General features: G+C 38.7%; 1 protein-coding gene and 1 non-coding gene across 2 annotated transcripts; both read right to left on the bottom strand.

The window, feature by feature from the left end:
- Positions 1–378: 378 nt before the first annotated feature.
- LOC117337374 (beta-catenin-like protein 1) lies at positions 379–27,485 on the bottom strand. The gene is made up of 17 exons (XM_033898342.1): positions 27,409–27,485; positions 24,754–24,924; positions 23,765–23,871; positions 23,264–23,403; positions 22,698–22,795; positions 19,910–19,987; positions 17,138–17,153; positions 8,561–8,652; positions 7,535–7,607; positions 6,403–6,461; positions 6,057–6,205; positions 5,181–5,359; positions 4,689–4,786; positions 4,396–4,476; positions 3,739–3,876; positions 2,840–2,912; positions 379–1,668 (listed from the first exon to the last, which is right to left on the bottom strand). Exons 1-17 carry the CDS (start codon positions 27,436–27,438, stop codon positions 1,580–1,582), a joined length of 1,671 nt encoding a protein of 556 aa, XP_033754233.1. The 5' UTR covers positions 27,439–27,485; the 3' UTR covers positions 379–1,579.
- Trnat-ggu lies at positions 26,277–26,348 on the bottom strand. The gene has a single exon. It is a non-coding gene; the product is annotated as a tRNA-Thr (tRNA).
- Positions 27,486–27,490: the final 5 nt, after the last annotated feature.

Raw genomic sequence — 27,490 nt, 5'->3', positions numbered from 1 at the left:
GTGGTGGCGATTCAAAATTGTACAAATGGTGGGGCTGATATCCAGGGCTCTGAGGGGCGGGAACCAAAAGTGGGCAATTCAGCTATATTGCTATATTAAACTGGCTTTTCTCTAGAAGAATGCACTGGACATCACTCATATTTTACTGAAAGCATCCGTACGTGGTGGGGATTCAAAATTGAACGAGGGGGAAATAAAGCAAATTCTTGTAAATAAAAGTCCTTGTGTAGGAATGAAAGGTTTTGGTCCATATTTGGCCAGAAGCATCCTTGGCATGAAGAGAAATCAATTGTGGGTTCGGCTCCCTGGGGCCTGAGGGGCAAAGTTCCCAGTTTGGGAGGGGGAGGGGGGCGCTAATAAATAATCACAAACACAGAATATAGTTTAAAGCATTTTAATGTTATGCTCACAATGTACATGTGGATTCTTCATGTAAGACAACAGACTTCATGGCAATTACATGATACACAATTTATAATGGAGCATTGATTCTGTAACAGTATGTTTAATACTGGAATCTTACATCAACATTTATCAGGGTGAACAAACAACGAACATAGCTTATACATTTCCACCGATGTGAAGGATAAACTAGTGATGTTTCCCAGTATATTTCACAACATGAGAACAGTCGCATGATATATTGAAGATAACCGTTTTGCGAAATAAAAATTAAACCAGTAGCTAGCTGCCCATATGAATTTAAATATTTCTTACCTAAAAACAGTTCCATTGTAATACACCCCCCCCCCCCCAAAAAAAAAGATGTGTAGGTCTTTATATGCTTTCTTTGACAGACATATAACTACCGATATTGTAATATTTAATCCAAAATACAGCACCACCATCACTACCCCTACAGTTACAGCTAAAGTGTAAACAAGTTCTCAAAAGTTACAAGTGAAAAACTTCACATTGATGATCTGAAGTGAATCAATTGTTGAAATGGGTCCTGCTCTGAATGCCATCCAATAGCTTAAAATAATCTCAATATTCCCACCGAAACTTTACCCAATCAACAGAAACAGTATTCTCCTTCCTATATACCCTCCCCACATTAAATACCAACTACTTAAAATATCCCCCACATTCTGCGCCTTCCCCGACTCGAATGAATAGGACATCTCGGAAACAGTTGTATTATATATCTTTGAATAAGAACAACATAAAATATCCCCAACACCCCGCCCCATCCTCAACCCAACAGAATCGGTCATCTTCGTAACAGTTGAGCTATCCTCGATGCAAGAGTTCAATAGGGACATCTCGGAAACAGAAGTGCTTCCCGTCGTCTTAAAACAGCCTGTCCTGAATTCTGGAGATTTCACTGTTACAAACAGCTGAGAAATACAGTGCTGTAGTTACAACATTCGACCACCCCAGAAACAGCTGTTTTATCCTCTCCACACAAGTGTGAAGACATTGAGAATTAAACCAGCATTGTATTCCATTGTTGGTGGACTCAAAAAAAGCCCATTGCACTCAGTTTAGGTCTTTTTCTGTGCGACGACCCTCTTTTAACTGGAATTTAAGGAAATTGCTTCCTATAATAAAGCCATTTTAAAGTTCAGAGGAATTATCAGAATTTATCAACAAGCTGTAGAATCCGGTTCTGTTCTGCTTCTCTAGCCTCTTTGTCTTGAGCTTCTCCAATATTACCAGCATATTCTGAAAAAAAAAAAAATTATACACGTTTATTACAAGTGGTGCCTACATCCCTAATTGACAGATTATCGTAGGAGCTAAGCTAAGAAGATCGCATAAAAATACTCAGACCAGCAGAAAAGGATAAGAGACTGTTTATAATGACACCTATATATAGTTGTACAATGCCTCTCATCTCAATATATGGAAGATGCAACATGTGTTATGAGACTGTAACACCAATTGGTCACGTGACCACCTATTGTGATGGGACCAAAATTACTAACTTTGTTGTTCCGAACAATTCAAACTTATGGTAGGAGAGTGAAATATCAAAGCATTACTTGAGTATAATGTACATAGACATAACCACTTATCAATACATTTGTTAGTGTATATTTCTGTAATCGTTAATTTGACCAATTAATCCCAGAAAATTTACACTGAAGTATGGATATAAGTTCAGTGTCTGTGACATGCTTACTGAAGAGCTCCAGGCCTAGTGCCATCGCTGATGTAAATTTATTCTACATAGTACTTACAGTGACCCAGATATGGATCAGGATGAAAGAAAATTCTACGTGGTACTTACAGTGACCCAGATATGGATCAGTATGATACAAAATTCTCTGTGGTAATTACAGTGACCCATATGTGGATCAGGACGAGATAAAATTCTACGTGGTACTTACAGTGACCCAGATATGGATCAGGATGATACAAAATTCTACATGGTACTTACAGTGACCCAGATATGGATCAGGACGATACAAAATTCTACGTGGTACTTACAGTGACCTAGATATGGATCTCCATACGTGGTACTTACAGTGACCCAGATATGTACCAGGACGATACTAAATTTTATGTTGTACTTATAGTGACCCAGATATGGATCAGGATGATACAAAATTTTACGTGGTACTTATAGTGACCTAGATATGGATCAGGATGATACAAAATCTACATAGTACTTACAGTGACCTAGATATGGATCAGTATGATACAAATTCTCTGTGGTAATTACAGTGACCTAGATATGGATCAGGACGATATAAAATTCTACGTGGCACTTACAGTGACCTAGATATGGATCTCCATACGTGGTACTTACAGTGACGGGGATACAATTTTGAAACTGACATTGAGTCAGTTTTTTAAGCCCTATCAGCTTTGTTGCATGGAAGATACTTACCTCGCATGATACTTTTGATAGACTTGATGGATCCTCCTCTCATATTCAGGATCTGCATAACTCTCGTCTTTATCTGAAAGACAACACACCATTCAGTATTAAAAGTTGAACAGAAACATACAGTTGGTGCCGAACAACATGACTTCTACACGTTCTATATGTAATCTTAATCCTTTTTTCACTTTCCTGCATTTTTGCACATATTTCTCTCATATGGCAGAAAGCAGATAAGTTTTTTCATTTTTGTCCAATATCATTTGTATATTTGTAAATAAAATTTTTAAATTAAAACTCCCTCAATAACTGTTGTATTCACAAAATATGACTATCGTGAACCCAACACCCAGCTCTCCATACTTACAGACTGTGAACCTGACACCCAGCTCTCCATACTTACAGACTGTGAACCAGACACCCAGCTCTCCATACTTACAGACTGTGAACCACACACACAGCTCTCCATACTTACAGACTGTGAACCTGACACACAACTCTCCATACTTACAGACTGTGAACCTGACAAACAGCTCTCCATACTTACAGACTGTGAACCAGACACACAGCTCTCCATACTTACAGACTGTGAACCTGACACACAGCTCTCCATACTTACAGACTGTGAACCTGACACACAGCTCTCCATACTTACAGACTGTGAACCAGACACACAGCTCTCCATACTTACAGACTGTGAACCTGACACACAGCTCTCCATACTTACAGACTGTGAACCTGACACAGCTCTCCATACTTACAGACTGTGAACCTGACACACAGCTCTCCATACTTACAGACTGTGAACCAGACACACAGCTCTCCATACTTACAGACTGTGAACCAGACACACAGCTCTCCATACTTACAGACTGTGAACCAGACACACAGCTCTCCATACTTACAGACTGTGATCCTGATGCACAAACTTCCAGCATGATATAGTCCACTAATTGTAGTGTAAACAATCCAGCTTCCAACCGCCGCAGATAAAACTCATCTTCTAAATCCTCATCAATATCCTCTCCGGTGCTTTTTAGTCTCTACAAAGAACAAGCTACCAATAGCATAATTGATAAAACTGATATTTTTTACTTTAAACATCAAATGTCTTAGCAATGTCCAAACAAACAAAGGTATTCATTGCATACAAATTGCTTGTATACAATGATAACAGAACATACAAAATAATGGTCAGAAATATGGAAGCTTTTGCTGAAATGTACGAACATCTGGAAACCCTTATAAAGAATTCAGATAATTCTTTATACTCACTGCCAGGTCACAGGCGTAACAGCCAACTTACCTGCCAGGTCACAGAATTAACGACCAACTTACCTGCCTGGTCACAGAACTAACGGCCAACTTACCTGCCAGGTCACATAATTAACGGCCAACTTACCTGCCAGGTCACAGAATTAACGACCAACTTACCTGCCAGGTCACAGGCGTAACAGCCAACTTACCTGCCAGGTCACAGGCGTAACAGCCAACTTACCTGCCAGGTCACAGGCGTAACAGCCAACTTACCTGCCAGATCACAGAATTTACGGCCAACTTACCTGCTTCTCCATTTCGATTTGTTCATCACATGCTCTGGCTTTATCCAAGTATTTAAAATGTAATTCCAGTAATCTTTCCACCTGTCAAAAAGCCACAAAAGCATCAAAGTAAGGTCAAATGTTTTGTTTGTTTTGGTCTTACACAGGTATGGTCCTCGCTATAAACTACAATTATCAATTATTAACTACAATTTGTATTTCGGGTTAGAATATTAATGTTTTACCTAAAATTATTAATCAAGACAAAATATTTTTGTAATTCCGGTCTTGTATCCTAAGTGTTAATGCTTTACCTTTTCGTGATCATTTTCAGTAAATTTACTAAGCAGCCTCTGTCGTTGCTGTCCCTGACAATTCCGTAATGTGGACGCTATGATTGATGATATGTGTTCTGAAACAGACAGACAACAAGATAATTAGCTTCTTAAAACAAAATGTGTGGCTGAAAATGGATGATGTGATGTAACAAGAATATACAGACTTTGCCTTTAGTGATTTGTGAAAGAACAGGGAAAAGCACATTCCTGTCGAGTGTCCGACAGGAATCGAACCCGGGACTCCGGTGTGATAATCCTTGGATCTACCTCCTCAGCTAAATCAGCATTCTTCATCAGTTGAATGACAGAGACCATATTGAATATTATGTACAAACCAAATCATCTGGTTCATCTAACAGAATTATTCACGCTTTTCATTTGTTCCAAGACGTGAAGTGATTTTAGGTGAAAACTTTCAGGAAATGTTTTAGTATGTTAACTATGTTTTACTGTAAACCATTACAATACCTTCAAGTTCTTCCGACTGCGGTCCAGCACGGCCCTTCTTTGGAGCTTTCATGAACAGAGGAAATACTGTTCTCAGGCCAAGAATGTCAACAAACTTTTGACAGTTGTCTGCCCCTTCCGGTCCAGTCATGGCATGGTTTAACACTTTGACAGCACAATTCCGAGACATCTTCTTTTCTCTGTTACAGAATGGAACAGTGTGAGTATTATTTTATTATTTTCAATGGAAAAATCATTGAAGAAAATATTCAAGCTGAAAAAATATTTGTCAAAAGAGTTTAGAAGAATATCAAATATTTTGGTTTAATAAAGTGGTCCAATAACTGTCAGTATTGGAGTAGGTTCGTTTGGTGAATTGTGGATATTCTTAATCATCTCATAATCAAAAAGTATATATTTACAGCCATTATTGTATAATTAATTGAAACCAAAACCTTTATGTCCTTACAGAATTGCTCTTTGAAACATGTTCTGAAAAAATTCCATTAAAAAAAATACAAATTGTATTAAATGTATTTAAATAAGGGTAGGTAATTGTTAGGTTTACTAATCAAATCTTACTTCAGGAAAAAAGATGAAATACTGAAATTTGCTTATAACACATTTATTAGGAACAATGACAAAAACTTGTTATTTCCTGCTTTTGGTATAATTCCTGATATGAAAGATATAAAGAGAAGCAAATCTAGTCTTCAACAATATTTCATTATTGACCAAAGTCTGTTGTTCCTATTATATATTGCAGTCAAGTTTCATTCCTCAGATGATACCTAAATGATGTTTTTGAAAATCTTTAGATAAGAAGTCCACTTGCTGTAAGAAATCAGTCAGTGTATAACAATTCAGACGAAAATTGTTACGTAATTCCAGTTGTACCTTAGCATGAGGTTCATGAGCTGTAGACCCTCTCCCTTGAGAAAGCGCCCTCTGTTGGAATTCTTCATCAGACAGGAACACAAAGAGTTGAAGAAGTTTTCCATCATCTCAACTTCTTCTTTGTTACTGGGATCGTGTCGCTTGTATGCCTGTCGTAGTGAAAAGTAAGAACCATCACTGTCATCATTTGGTAACAGTTCTCTAAACAATTATTACCAAACAACAGCATAAACTGTAACAAGAGATCCCATATGGATCTTGGCACCCACCATTGAATGTATATAATTTACAGTAGAATTCCAGTGTGAATGATGTTCATAAAACAAAGAAAACTACCAAGACTTACCGCTAACTGTTGTAGCAGAATATCAATACCATCTATGTCACCCAGCATTGTTCTATTTTCTGTAACAGAAAAATAACTATCATAAGTAAATGGAAATTTGATTTTCAATAAGAACTCTTGTTGTAATACAGAGTTATCTGCTCTTGTGAGCAGGTTCTGAGTTTTACATCAATAGTTTGCATAAGAAAATTATGTCATTTCCTCACTATGACAATAACATTATTCTCACGAACAAATGACATAACAATCTATACCGGCCCACAAGAGAAGATAACTCTGCGTTACATAAAAAGACAGAATAGTCAGTTAAACTTAAACCTGTCCAGTTTATGTTATCAGATACTGTACACATTTAGAATATACAATTATAGCCTTTTGATAAGGTTGATACATAGGTTTTATTAACCTGACAAAAATATGATTTTATAATATTTATTTCAGTGATATTAAATCTCATTTTACCAGTTTTTGCATTGAAACCATTCCTCTGAATTATGACTGATCTGTGCTGACGTGGTTGTGTCTTTGGGCAAGATACTTCACCCTAATTGCTCTGGATGGCATGTGACATACCTCTCGTATATTGTTCAGTGAGGTAGTCACCAACTACTACAAGGAGACCCCACCTCAAAATGACCTGGTTGTTCACTGGGTGATAAACCCGACAAACAATCTTAGTTATGATTACAAAAATTGCAGTTTCTGTAAATCATTTTATCACTTTTTAAGTATTGGGGGTGCACCAATTTATCATAATTGTGTTGATCTGTTCAATTTTGGTTTTGTGCTAAGATTTAAGTGTTTACAGTGTTAAAATAGCAAAGCAATTTAAATTTGAACTATTCAGGATGTACAAGTATACTTAAATCTGATGGTAAACGCAATTATGACAGCACCAAATTTTAGCGCTAGAAACCCTGGAATCATGATCATGACAGCTCTTGATGTAGCTAAGAAGAGTACAAAATCTTTTTGAAGTTGCATATTTTTAAGTGTTGAAAATGTTATTGCGCTTTCTCCCAATGACGTTTCTGAAAGTTGACAGGTATACTATTGCAGCTAAAGGCTATTCCCATGTAAAGCCTGATCTTGTCCCATTACTCCAACATATGGCAACACCACTCTGACATACCTTCACTGTTTTGTAGTAATATGGCAAGGATTTCACTAGCGTAGAGTTTGTTGGCGTCAAATGGCATCTTTGCCTGTAAACAACATAAACATGTACCACCATCACAGTTTATCACAATTAAACGAGAACTCTCGTCCAGAGAGCCAACTCATCCCCCCCCGTCCCTCCACCGCCCCTCTGGTGAAGATTTTCCAACAAAAACCTGTTTTTTTAGAGAACAGGTTACCACGGCAACCTAAATTTGTGGGGAAAAAACCTGCATGCATATGTACACATTATGAGTCCCTAACATTCCTGTGTATTTCAAATGAAATCGGTTGATAGCTATATAGGAGTTGTCCGAGTTGTCTTGACAAAGTTTTCCACAAGAATATGGATATTGAAACCTGGTAACCATGGAAACTAAAAATTCTGTAGAGAAATATCATGCATGCACAGTTTATCACAATTAAACAATCAAATCTTTCAGATGCTACATTGCCGACAAAGAGTAATCATGATCAACTGAAAACAAGAATAGGCTGTAAGTTGTAAGTTGTATCATTTTTTTTCTCTAATTATACCAAAAGTGATATACATTACACTTTTACCAGCTTCCGAAAGTTTTTTTCTCTAATTATACCAAAAGTGATATACATTACACTTTTACCAGCTTCCGAAAGTTTGAGCTATCTTCAAATTTCAAAGTGAATACATAATTAATAACATCCTACAGACATTTTGACTCTATATTTTGGTACATAATGCTTGGCCCTAAGCGATAATTTTCAGTTCATCAGAAGTCATTGTTAAAGTATTTTACCAATTTTGACCTCAGTGACCTCAAATTTTAGTCAAGGACATTCATCTTTGCAAACTTGTTTAACAGCAATCCAAGGAACCTACCAGTCATATATCTTGATTCTAGACCTTTTGGGTTTTGAAAGGAAGTCATTCAAAAGACAGATAGATGATAGACAGACACCGCCCCATAGTGTAAGATCACTTGGGAGCTAAAAGTTTATTGTTACACTGAAATGTACATACCTTTATCCGTTTTAGAAGCCATTGTAATAGTCCTTGCTGGGCAGCGTCACTTGACATTTGTGGGCGAAACTCCATCATATTTTCTATGATAGCTGAAAATAAAACAATAAAATTTTCCTTTGATGAAAAGCAACAAATAAAATACCATTTCATGAATTAAAGTCTTACGGATGTGAAATTGTATGCCAAGAATGTACAAGGTGTTGTGTACTTTGTCTACCTTACCTAATGTGTTGTGTACTCTGTCTGACTTACCTAATGTGTTGTGTACTCTGTCTGACTTACCTAATGTGTTGTGTACTCTGTCTACCTTACCTAATGTGTTGTGTACTCTGTCTACCTTACCTAATGTGTTGTGTACTCCGTCTACCTTACCTAATGTGTTGTGTACTCTGTCTACCTTACCTAATGTGTTGTGTACTCTGTCTGACTTACCTAATGTGTTGTGTACTCCGTCTACCTTACCTAATGTGTTGTGTACTCTGTCTACCTTACCTAATGTGTTGTGTACTCTGTCTACCTTACCTAATGTGTTGTGTACTCTGTCTACCTTACCTAATGTGTTATGTACTCTGTCTACCTTACCTAATGTGTTGTGTACTCTGTCTGACCTTACCTAATGTGTTGTGTACTCTGTCTACCTTACCTAATGTGTTGTGTACTCCGTCTACCTTACCTAATGTGTTGTGTACTCTGTCTGACCTTACCTAATGTGTTGTGTACTCTGTCTACCTTACCTAATGTGTTGTGTACTCTGTCTACCTTACCTAATGTGTTGTGTACTCTGTCTACCTTACCTAATGTGTTGTGTACTCTGTCTACCTTACCTAATGTGTTGTGTACTCTGTCTGACTTACCTAATGTGTTGTGTACTCTGTCTACCTTACCTAATGTGTTGTGTACTCCGTCTACCTTACCTAATGTGTTGTGTACTCTGTCTGACTTACCTAATGTGTTGTGTACTCTGTCTACCTTACCTAATGTGTTGTGTGCTCTGTCTGACTTACCTAATGTGTTGTGTACTCTGTCTGACTTACCTAATGTGTTGTGTACTCTGTCTGACCTTACCTAATGTGTTGTGTACTCTGTCTACCTTACCTAATGTGTTGTGTACTCTGTCTACCTTACCTAATGTGTTGTGTACTCTGTCTACCTTACCTAATGTGTTGTGTACTCTGTCTACCTTACCTAATGTGTTGTGTACTCTGTCTGACTTACCTAATGTGTTGTGTACTCTGTCTACCTTACCTAATGTGTTGTGTACTCTGTCTACCTTACCTAATGTGTTGTGTACTCTGTCTACCTTACCTAATGTGTTGTGTACTCTGTCTACCTTACCTAATGTGTTGTGTACTCTGTCTACCTTACCTAATGTGGTGTGTACTGTCTACCTTACCTAATGTGTTGTGTACTCTGTCTACCTTACCTAATGTGTTGTGTACTCTGTCTACCTTACCTAATGTGTTGTGTACTGTCTACCTTACCTAATGTGTTGTGTACTCTGTCTACCTTACCTAATGTGTTGTGTACTCTGTCTACCTTACCTAATGTGTTGTGTACTCTGTCTACCTTACCTAATGTGTTGTGTACTCTGTCTACCTTACCTAATGTGTTGTGTACTCCGTCTACCTTACCTAATGTGTTGTGTACTCTGTCTACCTTACCTAATGTGTTGTGTACTCTGTCTACCTTACCTAATGTGTTGTGTACTCTGTCTACCTTACCTAATGTGTTGTGTACTCCGTCTACCTTACCTAATGTGTTGTGTACTCTGTCTACCTTACCTAATGTGTTGTGTACTCTGTCTACCTTACCTAATGTGTTGTGTACTCTGTCTACCTTACCTAATGTGTTGTGTACTCTGTCTACCTTACCTAATGTGTTGTGTACTCTGTCTACCTTACCTAATGTGTTGTGTACTCTGTCTACCTTACCTAATGTGTTGTGTACTCTGTCTACCTTACCTAATGTGTTGTGTACTCCGTCTACCTTACCTAATGTGTTGTGTACTCTGTCTACCTTACCTAATGTGTTGTGTACTCTGTCTACCTTACCTAATGTGTTGTGTACTCTGTCTACCTTACCTAATGTGTTGTGTACTCTGTCTAACTTACCTAATGTGTTGTGTACTCTGTCTACCTTACCTAATGTGTTGTGTACTCTGTCTACCTTACCTAATGTGTTGTGTACTCTGTCTACCTTACCTAATGTGTTGTGTACTCCGTCTACCTTACCTAATGTGTTGTGTACTCTGTCTACCTTACCTAATGTGTTGTGTACTCTGTCTACCTTACCTAATGTGTTGTGTACTCTGTCTACCTTACCTAATGTGTTGTGTACTCTGTCTACCTTACCTAATGTGTTGTGTACTCTGTCTACCTTACCTAATGTGTTGTGTACTCTGTCTACCTTACCTAATGTGTTGTGTACTCTGTCTACCTTACCTAATGTGTTGTGTACTCTGTCTACCTTACCTAATGTGTTGTGTACTCTGTCTACCTTACCTAATGTGTTGTGTACTCTGTCTACCTTACCTAATGTGTTGTGTACTCTGTCTACCTTACCTAATGTGTTGTGTACTCTGTCTACCTTACCTAATGTGTTGTGTACTCTGTCTACCTTACCTAATGTGTTGTGTACTCTGTCTACCTTACCTAATGTGTTGTGTACTCTGTCTACCTTACCTAATGTGTTGTGTACTCCTGTCTACCTTACCTAATGTGTTGTGTACTCTGTCTACCTTACCTAATGTGTTGTGTACTCTGTCTACCTTACCTAATGTGTTGTGTACTCTGTCTACCTTACCTAATGTGTTGTGTACTCTGTCTACTTACCTAATGTGTTGTGTACTCTGTCTACCTTACCTAATGTGTTGTGTACTCTGTCTACCTTACCTAATGTGTTGTGTACTCTGTCTACCTTACCTAATGTGTTGTGTACTCTGTCTACCTTACCTAATGTGTTGTGTACTCTGTCTACCTTACCTAATGTGTTGTGTACTCTGTCTACCTTACCTAATGTGTTGTGTACTCTGTCTACCTTACCTAATGTGTTGTGTACTCTGTCTACCTTACCTAATGTGTTGTGTACTCTGTCTACCTTACCTAATGTGTTGTGTACTCTGTCTGACTTACCTAATGTGTTGTGTACTCTGTCTACCTTACCTAATGTGTTGTGTACTCTGTCTACCTTACCTAATGTGTTGTGTACTCTGTCTACCTTACCTAATGTGTTGTGTACTCTGTCTACCTTACCTAATGTGTTGTGTACTCTGTCTACCTTACCTAATGTGTTGTGTACTCTGTCTGACCTTACCTAATGTGTTGTGTACTCTGTCTACCTTACCTAATGTGTTGTGTACTCTGTCTACCTTACCTAATGTGTTGTGTACTCTGTCTACCTTACCTAATGTGTTGTGTACTCTGTCTACCTTACCTAATGTGTTGTGTACTCTGTCTACCTTACCTAATGTGTTGTGTACTCTGTCTACCTTACCTAATGTGTTGTGTACTCTGTCTACCTTACCTAATGTGTTGTGTACTCTGTCTACCTTACCTAATGTGTTGTGTACTCTGTCTACCTTACCTAATGTGTTGTGTACTCTGTCTACCTTACCTAATGTGTTGTGTACTCTGTCTACCTTACCTAATGTGTTGTGTACTCTGTCTGACTTACCTAATGTGTTGTGTACTCTGTCTACCTTACCTAATGTGTTGTGTACTCTGTCTACCTTACCTAATGTGTTGTGTACTCTGTCTACCTTACCTAATGTGTTGTGTACTCTGTCTACCTTACCTAATGTGTTGTGTACTCTGTCTACCTTACCTAATGTGTTGTGTACTCTGTCTACCTTACCTAATGTGTTGTGTACTCTGTCTACCTTACCTAATGTGTTGTGTACTCTGTCTACCTTACCTAATGTGTTGTGTACTCTGTCTACCTTACCTAATGTGTTGTGTACTCTGTCTACCTTACCTAATGTGTTGTGTACTCTGTCTACCTTACCTAATGTGTTGTGTACTCTGTCTACCTTACCTAATGTGTTGTGTACTCTGTCTACCTTACCTAATGTGTTGTGTACTCTGTCTACCTTACCTAATGTGTTGTGTACTCTGTCTACCTTACCTAATGTGTTGTGTACTCCGTCTACCTTACCTAATGTGTTGTGTACTCCGTCTACCTTACCTAATGTGTTGTGTACTCTGTCTACCTTACCTAATGTGTTGTGTACTCTGTCTACCTTACCTAATGTGTTGTGTACTCTGTCTACCTTACCTAATGTGTTGTGTACTCCTGTCTACCTTACCTAATGTGTTGTGTACTCTGTCTACCTTACCTAATGTGTTGTGTACTCTGTCTACCTTACCTAATGTGTTGTGTACTCCGTCTACCTTACCTAATGTGTTGTGTACTCCGTCTACCTTACCTAATGTGTTGTGTACTCCGTCTACCTTACCTAATGTGTTGTGTACTCTGTCTACCTTACCTAATGTGTTGTGTACTCTGTCTACCTTACCTAATGTGTTGTGTACTCTGTCTACCTTACCTAATGTGTTGTGTACTCTGTCTACCTTACCTAATGTGTTGTGTACTCTGTCTACCTTACCTAATGTGTTGTGTACTCCGTCTACCTTACCTAATGTGTTGTGTACTCTGTCTACCTTACCTAATGTGTTGTGTACTCTGTCTACCTTACCTAATGTGTTGTGTACTGTCTACCTTACCTAATGTGTTGTGTACTCTGTCTACCTTACCTAATGTGTTGTGTACTCTGTCTACCTTACCTAATGTGTTGTGTACTCTGTCTACCTTACCTAATGTGTTGTGTACTCTGTCTACCTTACCTAATGTGTTGTGTACTCTGTCTACCTTACCTAATGTGTTGTGTACTCCTGTCTGACCTTACCTAATGTGTTGTGTACTCTGTCTACCTTACCTAATGTGTTGTGTACTCTGTCTACCTTACCTAATGTGTTGTGTACTCGTCTACCTTACCTAATGTGTTGTGTACTCTGTCTACCTTACCTAATGTGTTGTGTACTCTGTCTACCTTACCTAATGTGTTGTGTACTCTGTCTACCTTACCTAATGTGTTGTGTACTCTGTCTACCTTACCTAATGTGTTGTGTACTCTGTCTACCTTACCTAATGTGTTGTGTACTCTGTCTACCTTACCTAATGTGTTGTGTACTCTGTCTACCTTACCTAATGTGTTGTGTACTCTGTCTACCTTACCTAATGTGTTGTGTACTCTGTCTACCTTACCTAATGTGTTGTGTACTCTGTCTACCTTACCTAATGTGTTGTGTACTCTGTCTACCTTACCTAATGTGTTGTGTACTCTGTCTACCTTACCTAATGTGTTGTGTACTCTGTCTACCTTACCTAATGTGTTGTGTACTCTGTCTACCTTACCTAATGTGTTGTGTACTCTGTCTACCTTACCTAATGTGTTGTGTACTCTGTCTACCTTACCTAATGTGTTGTGTACTCTGTCTACCTTACCTAATGTGTTGTGTACTCTGTCTACCTTACCTAATGTGTTGTGTACTCTGTCTACCTTACCTAATGTGTTGTGTACTCTGTCTACCTTACCTAATGTGTTGTGTACTCTGTCTACCTTACCTAATGTGTTGTGTACTCTGTCTACCTTACCTAATGTGTTGTGTACTCTGTCTACCTTACCTAATGTGTTGTGTACTCTGTCTACCTTACCTAATGTGTTGTGTACTCTGTCTACCTTACCTAATGTGTTGTGTACTCTGTCTACCTTACCTAATGTGTTGTGTACTCTGTCTACCTTACCTAATGTGTTGTGTACTCTGTCTACCTTACCTAATGTGTTGTGTACTCTGTCTACCTTACCTAATGTGTTGTGTACTCTGTCTACCTTACCTAATGTGTTGTGTACTCTGTCTACCTTACCTAATGTGTTGTGTACTCCTGTCTACCTTACCTAATGTGTTGTGTACTCTGTCTACCTTACCTAATGTGTTGTGTACTCTGTCTACCTTACCTAATGTGTTGTGTACTCTGTCTACCTTACCTAATGTGTTGTGTACTCTGTCTACCTTACCTAATGTGTTGTGTACTCCGTCTACCTTACCTAATGTGTTGTGTACTCTGTCTACCTTACCTAATGTGTTGTGTACTCTGTCTACCTTACCTAATGTGTTGTGTACTCCGTCTACCTTACCTAATGTGTTGTGTACTCTGTCTACCTTACCTAATGTGTTGTGTACTCTGTCTACCTTACCTAATGTGTTGTGTACTCTGTCTACCTTACCTAATGTGTTGTGTACTCTGTCTACCTTACCTAATGTGTTGTGTACTCTGTCTACCTTACCTAATGTGTTGTGTACTCCGTCTACCTTACCTAATGTGTTGTGTACTCTGTCTACCTTACCTAATGTGTTGTGTACTCTGTCTACCTTACCTAATGTGTTGTGTACTCCGTCTACCTTACCTAATGTGTTGTGTACTCTGTCTACCTTACCTAATGTGTTGTGTACTCTGTCTACCTTACCTAATGTGTTGTGTACTCTGTCTACCTTACCTAATGTGTTGTGTACTTGTCTACCTTACCTAATGTTGTATCTTCTACTTACCAGTGTGGTAGTCTAACCAATTGTTTGTATTGTTAACCAAATGGTTGTGACTTTTTTAATTCCAAGTTGTGTATTGTCTACTTACCTAATGTTGTGTCTCTGTTACTTGACCTAAGTGGTATCGTTTTCATTTTGGCCTCTGTCTACTACCTAATATGTTGTGTACTCTGTTACTTACCTAAGTGTTAGTAGATTAATTGGACCTTACCATTGATGTACTCGGACAAAGGGACTCCCCTACAGCCAAAGTGTTGGATTTTCTGACATCACACTAAAAATATACCTTACTAATGGTTGGGCTAAGAAAAGTTGTCAGACGTCCTGTGTTTGTAATCTTGTTAACCTAAAGGGGTACCTTCCAATTTTGTGTACTCTGGTGATTACCCAAGTGATAAGTCTCTGTTCCTTCATATGTGTACCCTTGACACCTCAATGAGTTGTGCAGTTACCTTCATAATGAGGTCCCTTAAACCATGTATGTGTACTCTGTTACCTACCAATGTGTGACGACTGTTACCTACCAAAGGGTTTTGACCACCATTCCAATGAGTGGTCCTGTTACACATCAATGGTTCACCATTACCATCAATTGAGTCAGCAGTTACCTACCAATGGTCACCTGTTAAACCTAATGTGTGTACCGTTACCATCAATGTGTCACCACTAAACTAATGGAGTCACCTTACCACGTCACCAGTCACCCTAACTAATGGGTCATCCGTTACCTACCTAATGTGTACCGTCTTAAACCTAATGGCGCCAGTCTACCGTACCAGTTTCCCCACTTAACTCAATGTGTGTGTACCTGTCTACACTAATGTGTGTACCTCTATTACATAATGAGTCAGTGTACGTCACCTAACCAGTGTAACCTCACCTACTAATGTTTTGTCTCGTCCACCTTACCTAAGTGAGTACCACCTTAACCAATGTAGTGTACCAGTTACTTCCCTAATGTGTACCACTTAAAATAATGAGTCATCCAGTACACGTCACGGAGTCCCACTTACACATAATGATGTCCTGTTACTCCTAAGTTTGAGTACCTGTTAAACATTCAATGTGTACCAGTTACCCTTCCAATGGTCCCAGTCAACACCAATGAGTTGCAGTACTCTGGTCACCATTTACACTAATGTGGAGTCTTGTTACCTTCTAAGGTGTGTACCAGTTAACCTACAATGGAGGTTACTTTCCTCTACAACCAAGGGCTGTACTCGCTCACCTTTTGGTTTCATGACCTTACCAAGTGATTGTTTTAACCTTATAATTTGGGCGTCTACCTTCTAGTGTTGACTATGTCTATTATCATAAGGTTTGTATCTGCGTACATTACAATTTGGTTTGTTAATGTCTACTGCCTAAAGAGTGTATAATCCTCTGAAATAATGTGTTGGCCGCTACCTTACCATGTGTTGTACTCTGGTACCTTACCAAGTGTTGTGTACTCGGGCTACCTTTCCCAAGTGTTTGGATTTGTCTACCTTACTAATGTGTTGTGTACTCTGTCTACCTTACCTAATGTGTTGTGTACTCTAGTCTACCTTACCTAATGTGTTGTGTACTCCTGTCTACTTACCTAATGTGTTGTGTACTCTGTCTACTTACCTAAATGGGTTGTGTACTCTGTCTACCTTACCTAATGTGTTTGTACTCTGTCTACCTTACCTAATGTGTTGTGTACTTCCGTCTATCTTACCTAATGTGTTGTGTACTCTGTCTACCTTACCTAATGTGTTGTGTACTCTGTCTACCTTACCTAATTGTGTTGTGTACTCTGTCTACCTTACCTAATGTGTTGTGTACTCTGTCTACCTTACCTAATGTGTTGTGTACTCTGTCTGACTTACCTAATGTGTTGTGTACTCTGTCTACCTTACCTAATGTGTTGTGTACTCCGTCTACCTTACCTAATGTGTTGTTTACTCTGTCTACTTACCTAATGTGTTGTGTACTCTGTCTACCTTACCTAATGTGTTGTGTAACTCTGTCTACCTTACCTAATGTGTTGTGTACTCTGTCTACCTTACCTAATGTGTTGTGTACTCCGGTCTACCTTACCTAATGTGTTGTGTACTCTGTCTACCTTACCTAATGTGTTGTGTACTCTGTCTAACCTAATGTGTTGTGTACTCCGTCTACCTTACCTAATGTGTTGTGTACTCTGTCTACCTTACCTAATGTGTTGTGTACTCCGTCTACCTTACCTAATGTGTTGTGTACTCTGTCTACCTTACCTAATGTGTTGTGTACTGTCTACCTTACCTAATGTTTTGTGTACTCTGTCTACCTTACCTAATGTGTTGTGTACTCTGTCTACCTTACCTAATGTGTTGTGTACTCTGTCTACCTTACCTAATGTGTTGTGTACTCTGTCTACCTTACCTAATGTGTTGTGTACTCCGTCTATCTTACCTAATGTGTTGTGTACTCTGTCTACCTTACCTAATGTGTTGTGTACTCTGTCTACCTACCTAATGTGTTGTGTACTCTGTCTACTTACCTAATGTGTTGTGTACTGTCTACCTTACCTAATGTGTTGTGTACTCTGTCTACCTTACCTAATGTGTTGTGTACTCTGTCTACCTTACCTAATGTGTTGTGTACTCTGTCTACCTTACCTAATGTGTTGTGTACTCTGTCTACCTTACCTAATGTGTTGTGTACTCTGTCTACCTTACCTAATGTGTTGTTGTACTCTGTCTACCTTACCTAATGTGTTGTGTACTCCGTCTACCTTACCTAATGTGTTGTGTACTCTGTCTACCTTACCTAATGTGTTGTGTACTCTGTCTACCTTACCTAATGTGTTGTGTACTCGTCTATTCCTTACCTAATGTGTTGTGTACTCTGGTCTACCTCCTAATGTGTTTGTGTACTCTGTCTCACCTTACCTAATGTTGTTTGTGGTACTCCGTCTAGCACCCTTTACCTACTGTGTTGTGGTACTCCTGTCTACCTAACCTAATGTGTTGTGTACTCCTGTCTACCCTCTACCTAAGTGTTGTGTACTCTGTCTGACCTTACCTAATGTGTTGTGTACCCTCTGTCTACCCTACCTAATTGTGTTTGTGTACTCTGTCCTACCTTACCTAATGTGTGTGTACTCCTGTCGGACCTTACCTAATGTGTTGTTGTACTCTGTCCTACCTTAACCTAATGTGTTGTGTACTGTCTACCTTACCTAACTGGTGTTGTGGTACTCATGTCTACTACCCGTAATAGTGTTTGTGTACTCCTGTCTACCTTACCTAATGTGTTGTGTACTGTCTACTTACCTAATGTGTTGTGTACTCGTCTACCTTACCCACTAAATAGTGTTGTGTACTCCGTCTGGACCTTACCTAATGTGGTTTGTGTACTCTGTCTAACTTACCTAATGTGTTGTGGTACTCTGTCTACCTTACCTTAATGATGTTGTGTACTCTGTCTACCTTACCTAAAATTGTGTTGTGTACTCTGGTCTGACCTTACCTCAATGCTGGTACTAGTATCACTCTGCTCCTACCTTACCTAAAGGTGTTGTGTACTTCGTCCGACCTTACCTAACTGTGTTTGTTGTACTCTGTCTACCTTACCTATATGTGTTGTGTACTGTCCGTCTAACCGTACCTAATGTGTTGTGTACTCTTGTCGACCTTACCTAATGGTGTTGTGTAAATCTAGTCTAGCTTACAATTCAATGTGTTGTGTAACATCTGTCTACCTTACCTAATGTGTTAGTGTACTACTCGGCCTAACCTTACCTAATGTGTTGTGTACTCTGTCTGACCTTACCTAATGTGTTGTGTACTCTGTCTAACCTTACCCTAATGTGTTGTGTACTCTGTCTACCTTACCTAATGTGTTGTGTACTCCTGTCTACCTTACCTAATGTGTTTGTGTACTCTGTCTACCTTACCTAATGTGTTGTGTACTCTGTCTACCTTACCTAATGTGTTGTGTACTCTGTCTACCTTACCTAATGTGTTGTGTACTCTGTCTACCTTACCTAATGTGTTGTGTACTCTGTCTACCTTACCTAATGTGTTGTGTACTCCTGTCTACCTTACCTAATGTGTTGTGTACTCTGTCTACCTTACCTAATGTGTTTGTGTACTCTGTCTACCTTACCTAATGTGTTGTGTACTCTGTCTACCTTACCTAATGTGTTGTGTACTCTGTCTACCTTACCTAATGTGTTGTGTACTCTGTCTACCTTACCTAATGTGTTGTGTACTCTGTCTACCTTACCTAATGTGTTGTGTATTTTCTACCTTTAAAAAACCTAAATTTTTTTGTTACTCTGTTCCCCTTTCCCAATGTGTTTTAAATCTTCTACTTACCTAAGTGTTGTGACTTTCTACCTTACCCAGGTTGTATACTCGTCTACCTTACCCAAGTTTGGGGTTTCTTTACCTTTCTAAATTTTTTGGGTACTGTCTACCTTACCAAGTGTTTTGGACCTGTCTGACTTACCAAGTGTTTTTGGGCTCGTCTACTTACCTAAGTGTTGTTACCTGTTCCTTTTCCCAAAAGGTTTTGGGATTTTTTGTCTACCTTACCAAGTGTTTTTTCTCTGTCTACCTTACCCAGTGTTTGTACTCTGTCTGACTTACCTAAAGTGTTGTGTTCTGTCTATTACCTAATGTGTTGTGACTCTGTTCTTACCCCAATGGTTGTGTCCCGTGTACCTTATAATGGTTTGTCTCTGTCTACTTACCTAATTGGATATCTGTTTCTTTCCTAATGGTTTTGGTACTCCGTCGGCTTCCTCCTTAATGCTCTCATCCAGTCTGTCCATATTCTGGACCAATAATGCAACAATCTGCGCCTCAAGCTAAAAAAACAATTAATTTCAAAGTTTTAATGCAAACGCAACTCTGAAGTTATTCGAGGTTATTTTGGGGAATGTAAAGCTGAAAAAAGTTGGGTTAGAGTTTAATTAAATATATTTGATCTTGAAAGTAGGTAAAAGTTGTTCATGTGAACAAACTGCAGCTGATGGCCCTTCATTCCAGTATGCTACTGGCCCAATATCTGGGCTTGTTACTGACCCAATATCTGGCCTTGTTACTGACCCAATATCTGGGCTTCTGTCTTATCAAGATTAAGTAGATTAATTGGAAACATTGAAACATGACAGACAAACGACAGCGGACAGGGGCATGATGGATGCCACATCACAGCTAAAAATATACATATAATGGTAAGGGCCTAAGAAAAGTATGGTCAGACCGTCTGTTTCATAATTTCTATGTTAAATAAAGGTACATTCCAATTTTTATACTCAAGTGAGTTACTAAGCAATAAGTCATCAGTTCCTCATCAATGAGTCACCACTTGAACATCAATGAGACAGGCAGTTACTCATCAACGAGTCACCACTTAAACATCAACAAGTCACCAGTTACACATCAATGAGACAGACAGTTACTCACCAACCAGTCACCACAAACATCAATGAGTCAGCCAGTTACACATCAATGAGTCACCACTTAAACATCAATGAGTCAGCCAGTTACACATCAATGAGTCACCACTTAAACATCAATGAGTCAGCCAGTTACACATCAATGAGTCACCACTTAAACATCAATGAGTCAGCCAGTTACACGTCAACCAGTCACCACAAACATCAATGAGTCAGCCAGTTACACATCAATGAGTCACCACTTAAACATCAATGAGTCAGCCAGTTACACGTCAACCAGTCACCACAAACATCAATGAGTCAGCCAGTTACACATCAATGAGTCACCACTTAAACATCAATGAGTCAGCCAGTTACTCACCAACCAGTCACCACAACCACTGAGTCACCAGTTACACATCAATGAGACAGACAGTTACTCACCAACCAGTCACCACAAACATCATTGAGTCACCAGTTACACATCAATGAGACAAGCAGTTACTCATCAATGAGTCACCAGTTACACATCAATGAGACAAGCAGTTACTCATCAACGAGTCACCAGTCAAACATCAATGAGACAAGCAGTTATTCCTCAATGAACAAGAGGCCCAGAGGGCCTGTATCGCTCACCTGGTTTCATGAGATATGAAACAAGAATGATGTTTTAAGTATATTTGTCGCTGGTATTGCTATGTCAATATATATCATAAGCATTTTATATGGGTACATGTACATTGGTTTTATTTTAATACTAAAAATGCCAAAAAGTGCATTAATCCATGAAATGAAATTGACTTTTGGCGCGACCCCATAGGGATGCTACCACACAAATGTGAGTGATATCCATTGCTTAGTTTCAGAGAAGATCTTGTTTAGACTAATTGACCCCTTTTGACCCTGCCCTCTGCCCCTGGGGGGTCAGCACCTTCCTTTATACAATTTTGAATCCCTACCCCAATAAGATGCTACCAGCCAAACCATTGCTAAGTTTCAGAGAATAAGTTGTTTAAATCAATTTAGCCAAATTGACCCCTTTTGGCCCCACCCCTCAGCCCCCTGGCAGCCCGGGTCAACTCCAACATTTGTACAATTTTGAATCCCCACCCCATAACCATGCTACCATACAAATGTGAGTAATATCCATTACTTAGTTTCAGAGAAGAAGTTGTTTAAACAAATTGACCAATTTTGGCCCCGCCCCTCAGGCCCCTTTGGGGTCAGCCCCACCATTTGTACAATTTTGAATCCCCACCCCATAGGGATGATACCAGGCAAATATGAGCGATATCCATTGCTTAGTTTCAGAGCAGAAGTCGTTTATATCAATTCTGCAAAACTGACCCCTTTTGGCCCCGCCCCTCAGCCCCCAGGGGGTCGGCCCTGTCATTTGTACAATTTCAAATTCCTACCCCAAGGTGATGCTACCAGTAAAATATGAGATATCCATTGTTTGGTTCCAGAGAAGTCAATTATATGAATATAGCCCGATTGACCACATTTGGCCCCGCCCCTCAGGCCCCTGGGGGGTCAGTCCCATCATTTGTACAATTTTGAATCCCCACCCCATAGTGATGCTACCAGGCAAATATGAGCGACAGGCATTGCTCGGTTTCAGAGAAGAAGTCGTTAATATCAATATAGCCAGATTGACCACATTTGGCCCCGCCCCTCAGGCCCCTGGGGAGTCAGCCCCATCATTTGTACAATTTTGAATCCCCACCCCATAGTGATGCTACCAGGCAAATATGAGTGATAGCCATTGCTTGGTTTTAGAGAAGAAGTCGTTTATATCAATAGCGCCAAATGACCCCTTTTGGCTCCGCCCCAGAGGCCCCCAGGGGGCCAGCCCCATCATTTGTACAATTTTGAGTCCCCTACACATAGGGATGCTTCTGACCAAATTTGTTCAAATTCCGATCAGCGGTTATGAAGAAGAAGTCAAATAAGTCAATTGTTTACGGACGGACGACGGACGCCACGGTATGGCATAAGCTCACCTTGGTCCTTCGGACCAGGTGAGCTAATAAATCAGGTACACAGCACTGAGCCGAGGTCGGGAGGGTGGTGGGTTTATACTCACTAATGAGTCATCAGTTACTCACCATCGAGTTAGGGAGTATACGTTACTCACCAATGAGTCAATGAGAGCAGCAGCACCCTCGTCACTTTCGTTGAGTGTATCAACATCAGTAAGTTCTTGTATGAGGTCCACTACTGCTATAGATATGTCTGAAATATAAATAACACGATACTTCATACTTAGGAATAATTTTTTGTTTTTTTTGTTTTTGTTTTATTCATCCTAATATTCTGAAAACAATAAAACTTCAGAGTTTTAATTTTAATCTGCACTTTTTATGAACGATTATGTGCTTACAACATGTAAGTCACGGTATGTCAACCTAATTCATGTTACCATTATCGAGTCCCTGTTACCTTCCTTAGATATGTTTGTAGAACTTTGAAAACAGCCGGAATTTTCAGCCGCCATCTTGGAATATAATATTTAAGAGGATAGCCAGATCTACGATCCATTACGGTAATTACTCAGGGAATTTCTATAATCAATAAACTGGAATTAAATGTTTTATTTAATTTGATTATAAGGACAACACAATTATCTCACCTGTATTTTCATGGGCTACTAACTGCCATGTTTTATTAAATTTGATTATAAGGACAACACAATTATCTCACCTGTATTTTCATGGGCTACTAACTGCATTAACGATGTGACAGTGTTGAGATCTACTAATATGTGATACTGGTCTGGTATGGTCGCAATCACATGCATTTCTTGTACCACATCATTTAATTCTAATTCAGATTCCATAAATCTGAAAAATACAAATACCGATTTTTTTTTTTTTAAATGAGGCAATATTTAATCAGTACTTTCGGAATTTTTTATAAGTGTGAGTGTTTTCAATGATTGGATGAAGAAAATACATTATTTCAAAAGGAAATTTATTATAAGCAAATTAATCTTAAATTTCCTTTACATAAGTAGAGAGAAGCTGAAGAGTCCTGAGTCAAATCAAAGGATTTTAAATAAATTAACTTCCTGTTAAGCAAAATTTGTGTTAAGTCCTAGGAGAGTTTCTCTGTAAATACATAATTAAAAGTCTATTTAGAACAAAAACAGACAATAGTGAATCTCATGTGTTCATAATGTTATCAAAACAGTTTCATACTTACTTCTCAGGTAAATCTGGGTACTTAATTCTCTGTTCCTGGTTTTTGTAAACTTTCTTTTCAAAATTGAGAAGCATCTTCTTCAAGCTTGTTTCATCTAATGCATCAGGCTTGGAAAGTGAAAAAAAAGGTAAAATTATGTACATGAAAACCATTTCTGCAGTTTATACACCTTACTGGAAGTTGAAACTTGTTTGACTCCTGTGACCTTGAAAAACGGTCAAAGTCATTTGTACTCTTCCCACTTGTACCTCTTATACTTTAGACAAAAATCAGATATCGGGTGCCTATAGCATTCTAGAAGTTAAAAATTGAAGGACATAAGGACAAATCAAAACTAATAGGAACAAATGTGTACCATCTGGCCGAATATCAGTTTTCAGTTACTTAAAGTTTTCTAGAAGTTAAAAGATGGCCGAAATCACTGAAACCCTGTTGATTTGACAACAAAAGGCCCATCGGCCTGAACGGTCATCTGACAGAACCTAGGACATAATTGTAGGATGCATACACAGTAGCTGTAAAGTAGTAGACAATGATTGAGATTATGCAATACTGTATGTTAGCCAGGCATAGGGCCATTTTTGATTACTGACATTACTGAGCATTAAAAAAAACCCAAAAAAACACTATGTTAGCTTCCTTTCCTCAAATTCCCCATCAATTTCCTACTTGATGACAACTGTGGAACTGGAGAAGTTTAAAATGAGTTTTTCAAGATTGCGTCCTTCTTGGATTTCGGACACCCCTACTCGCCCCCTCCCAAAAAATAAAAACACTAGGTCATGCAGGACCATCTCAGGATCATTTCAGGCAAGTTAGAGCTGAATCCCACTGGTGGAACCTCAGAAGAAGTTTCAAACGTGAAAAATTTACTTATGGGGCATGGCAGACGACAACGGATGAAGCACAATGACTTCGGGTAAGATGACCTAAAAATTGTTGGGCCCCTTTTTTCTGACCAGGAATACCATCAACTTTTATAGACAAACCTCTGGTTCATTTTCAATCATCTGTAATATCTTCTCCCTTTCTGCTTCCATAACACTGGTGTCTATACTGTCTGCATCTGCAAATCTTCTCTTCCTCTCCCGACCAGTACCTGTGTCACCATTTTCTTCATCAAAGCCCTTCCGCTTCCCTGTGGTAGCTGGCTTCTTAGGCTAATCAAATATAAAGAATAAATAAATTGGTGTGCCTCTATCATGAATCAAACCCCGAGACATCATCTTCCCATTCTACTTATCAAGCTAATGATAAACTCCCTCTGGTGTGAAAAGCACTTTCAGTAGGTGGCTTGTTTGGTGAATTGAGCATTGGACAAGTAATTATATAAGTCATTATCAACTGAAATTTAATTCTGTCTGGGAATAACCTTGTGTCAGGACTTTGGGTAGTATGTATAACGGACACTAGAAATGGGAATTCATAACAAATTACAGTACATACATGTCATGTATATGTCAGGTGTTGCAATGGACCAAATTTTCAAGCAAACAAGAGGCCCAGAGTGCCTGAATCGCTTACACATCTAGTTAGGAACAAGTGCAAAGTTACTATTTCCAAATTCATGTTGACTGCAATATGTAATGGAAATGCTATACAATATTTCTAACAGAGTTGATATGATTCACTAATGTATTGGGCTTTACATAGATGCATCGTCGGAGTCAGTTTATGCTTTTGAAATACCAAAAATTACATGAAGTGTACATGTGATGTAAAGTATGTTGTTGATCTTGTGTAATATCACACACTTCATATTCCACAATGAAGACCTTGAAATATGGCTTAAGTTATTTGCATGCTGAATCTTTATAACACACAATCCTTGTTACCTGTTGGCAAAATATAAGATCCTTGAAGCCCTAATTGGCTTTCGGGCTAGTGGAATCGTACACCCCTGAGCACTCTGATTGCATGAATTCCTTCAGACAATTCAACTTCTAGTTCATTTTCAAATGTGTTTACAAACAATACATAATTCTGTGAAATGAACTTTAGTGCATGCTTGGTCAGCACGTTCTCAGCTGATGATTACAACAGAAACATGATTTTTTCTACACATCAACATGTTTGACTGCAATTCCTTGCATAAAATTTGTCGAAGACTTCAGTTTTTAACCAAAAAGACCACTTGCTTTTACTGACTAGTTCAAATTCTAAGGTTTTATTGCCCGGAATCACCATATTTTCTGACTGGTTTTAGTTGACCACTCATATGGTCTCTTTATGAAATATCTTCAGTAAACTAATATACCTAATATTAGAGTATATTATACTATATGTGTTCCTGGACTTCTAAGTCCCAACTTAGTGCGCGCAATCCTAGACCGAGTTACATAAATTCATAATTTTTAATTTCAAATATATGAGAAAGAAAACACCTCACAGATCACTATGAGATCAGCAACAAATCTGCTTCCATCGACATGCAAACTTCTATTGCCGAAGATCAGGGCCTAAAATCAAATAGATTGTACTGTTACTTGTAAGGGGAGAGGAGAAAATGTAGTGGCCAGACAGGGGTTCGAACCCGGGACCTCCGAACACCAGCCGGATGCTCTACCAATTGAGCTACCTGGGCACCGATGATCAACCCAGTCCAGTCCCACTACAGTACAATGGTAAACAGTATGTATACCTTTACATTCTGCAGCAGGTACTTAATAAAGGTACTCCTATACATATATGAGGCCGTATTCCACCTGATTACATTGGTGGATATTACGACAGCCTGTCAAAAGTTTCCTGTCGTGTTAACAGTTCACCTCTAATATTGTTGGAGTTACTAAAGGGGAGAGAGAATCAGCCTCAGGGGTCACTATTATTCTCTGATGCTTCAAGAAGACTAAATGCAGTGACAGTTATGCATCTTATGAATTACTAACTACAATTATAATTTCTCTGCTGTATGATTCAATGTGATAGGTTTACTCATACTCCCGGAAATTTTTAATAAATGAAGACTGCCCCTGTGATTAAGTGGTAAAAGTCATGAGACATAGGCCTATATATACTTGATTTAACAAGGCCTAGGCTGGTGTAGGATATGGTGTCAGTGCTAGAGGAAACTCAGGCTAGCCTAGGACCACAGGTGCCTGACTCGTTTTATAAAATAATAACATATAAGAGTACATATAAATTATCAATAATTTATATGTACTCATATATGTTATTATCTTATAAAACGAGTCAGGCACCTGTGCTAGAACTAGGGCCCCAAATACCCCTAGTAGGGGCATTTCTGACTATTTTTATTTTTTGAATACTAATATAATTAAACACAGTTAGACATGTCCCGTGCTTTAGGTTTAATATTTTAAATAATATGAGTAAGTCACTGACACACGAATTCTTTTAGATATATAACTCCATTCACATCAATACAAACAATAGGCCTATAAGTGATTGTTATAATACATTAGCACAATAAAGGGAGATAATTGCCATTTACTAGAATCGAAGCCGAAACGTTTATTTTCAAGAAAATCGAGTCTTGATTTTTGTATATGTGCTGAAGTTTCTTTTGCAGTTTCATTATTGTAATCTGTTTTGAAATCTTGGCATTAATCTACAGATATATGTTAAATTAAAATCGCATAAAGACAGTTCATAACACGTGTTTTGATACTAGTCTTTCTTACCTGAAAAGTCAGTAGTTCCTCAACGTCCATGTTGTTTTAGTGTGTATCGGAACCTCCGAAGTTAAATACGTTATTGCCTGGA

This window comes from Pecten maximus, chromosome 11, assembly GCF_902652985.1.
Source record: "Pecten maximus chromosome 11, xPecMax1.1, whole genome shotgun sequence".
NCBI lineage: Eukaryota > Metazoa > Mollusca > Bivalvia > Pectinida > Pectinidae > Pecten > Pecten maximus.
Note: the sequence above shows the minus strand (reverse complement) of the source record. Positions and strands in the feature narration are given on the sequence as shown.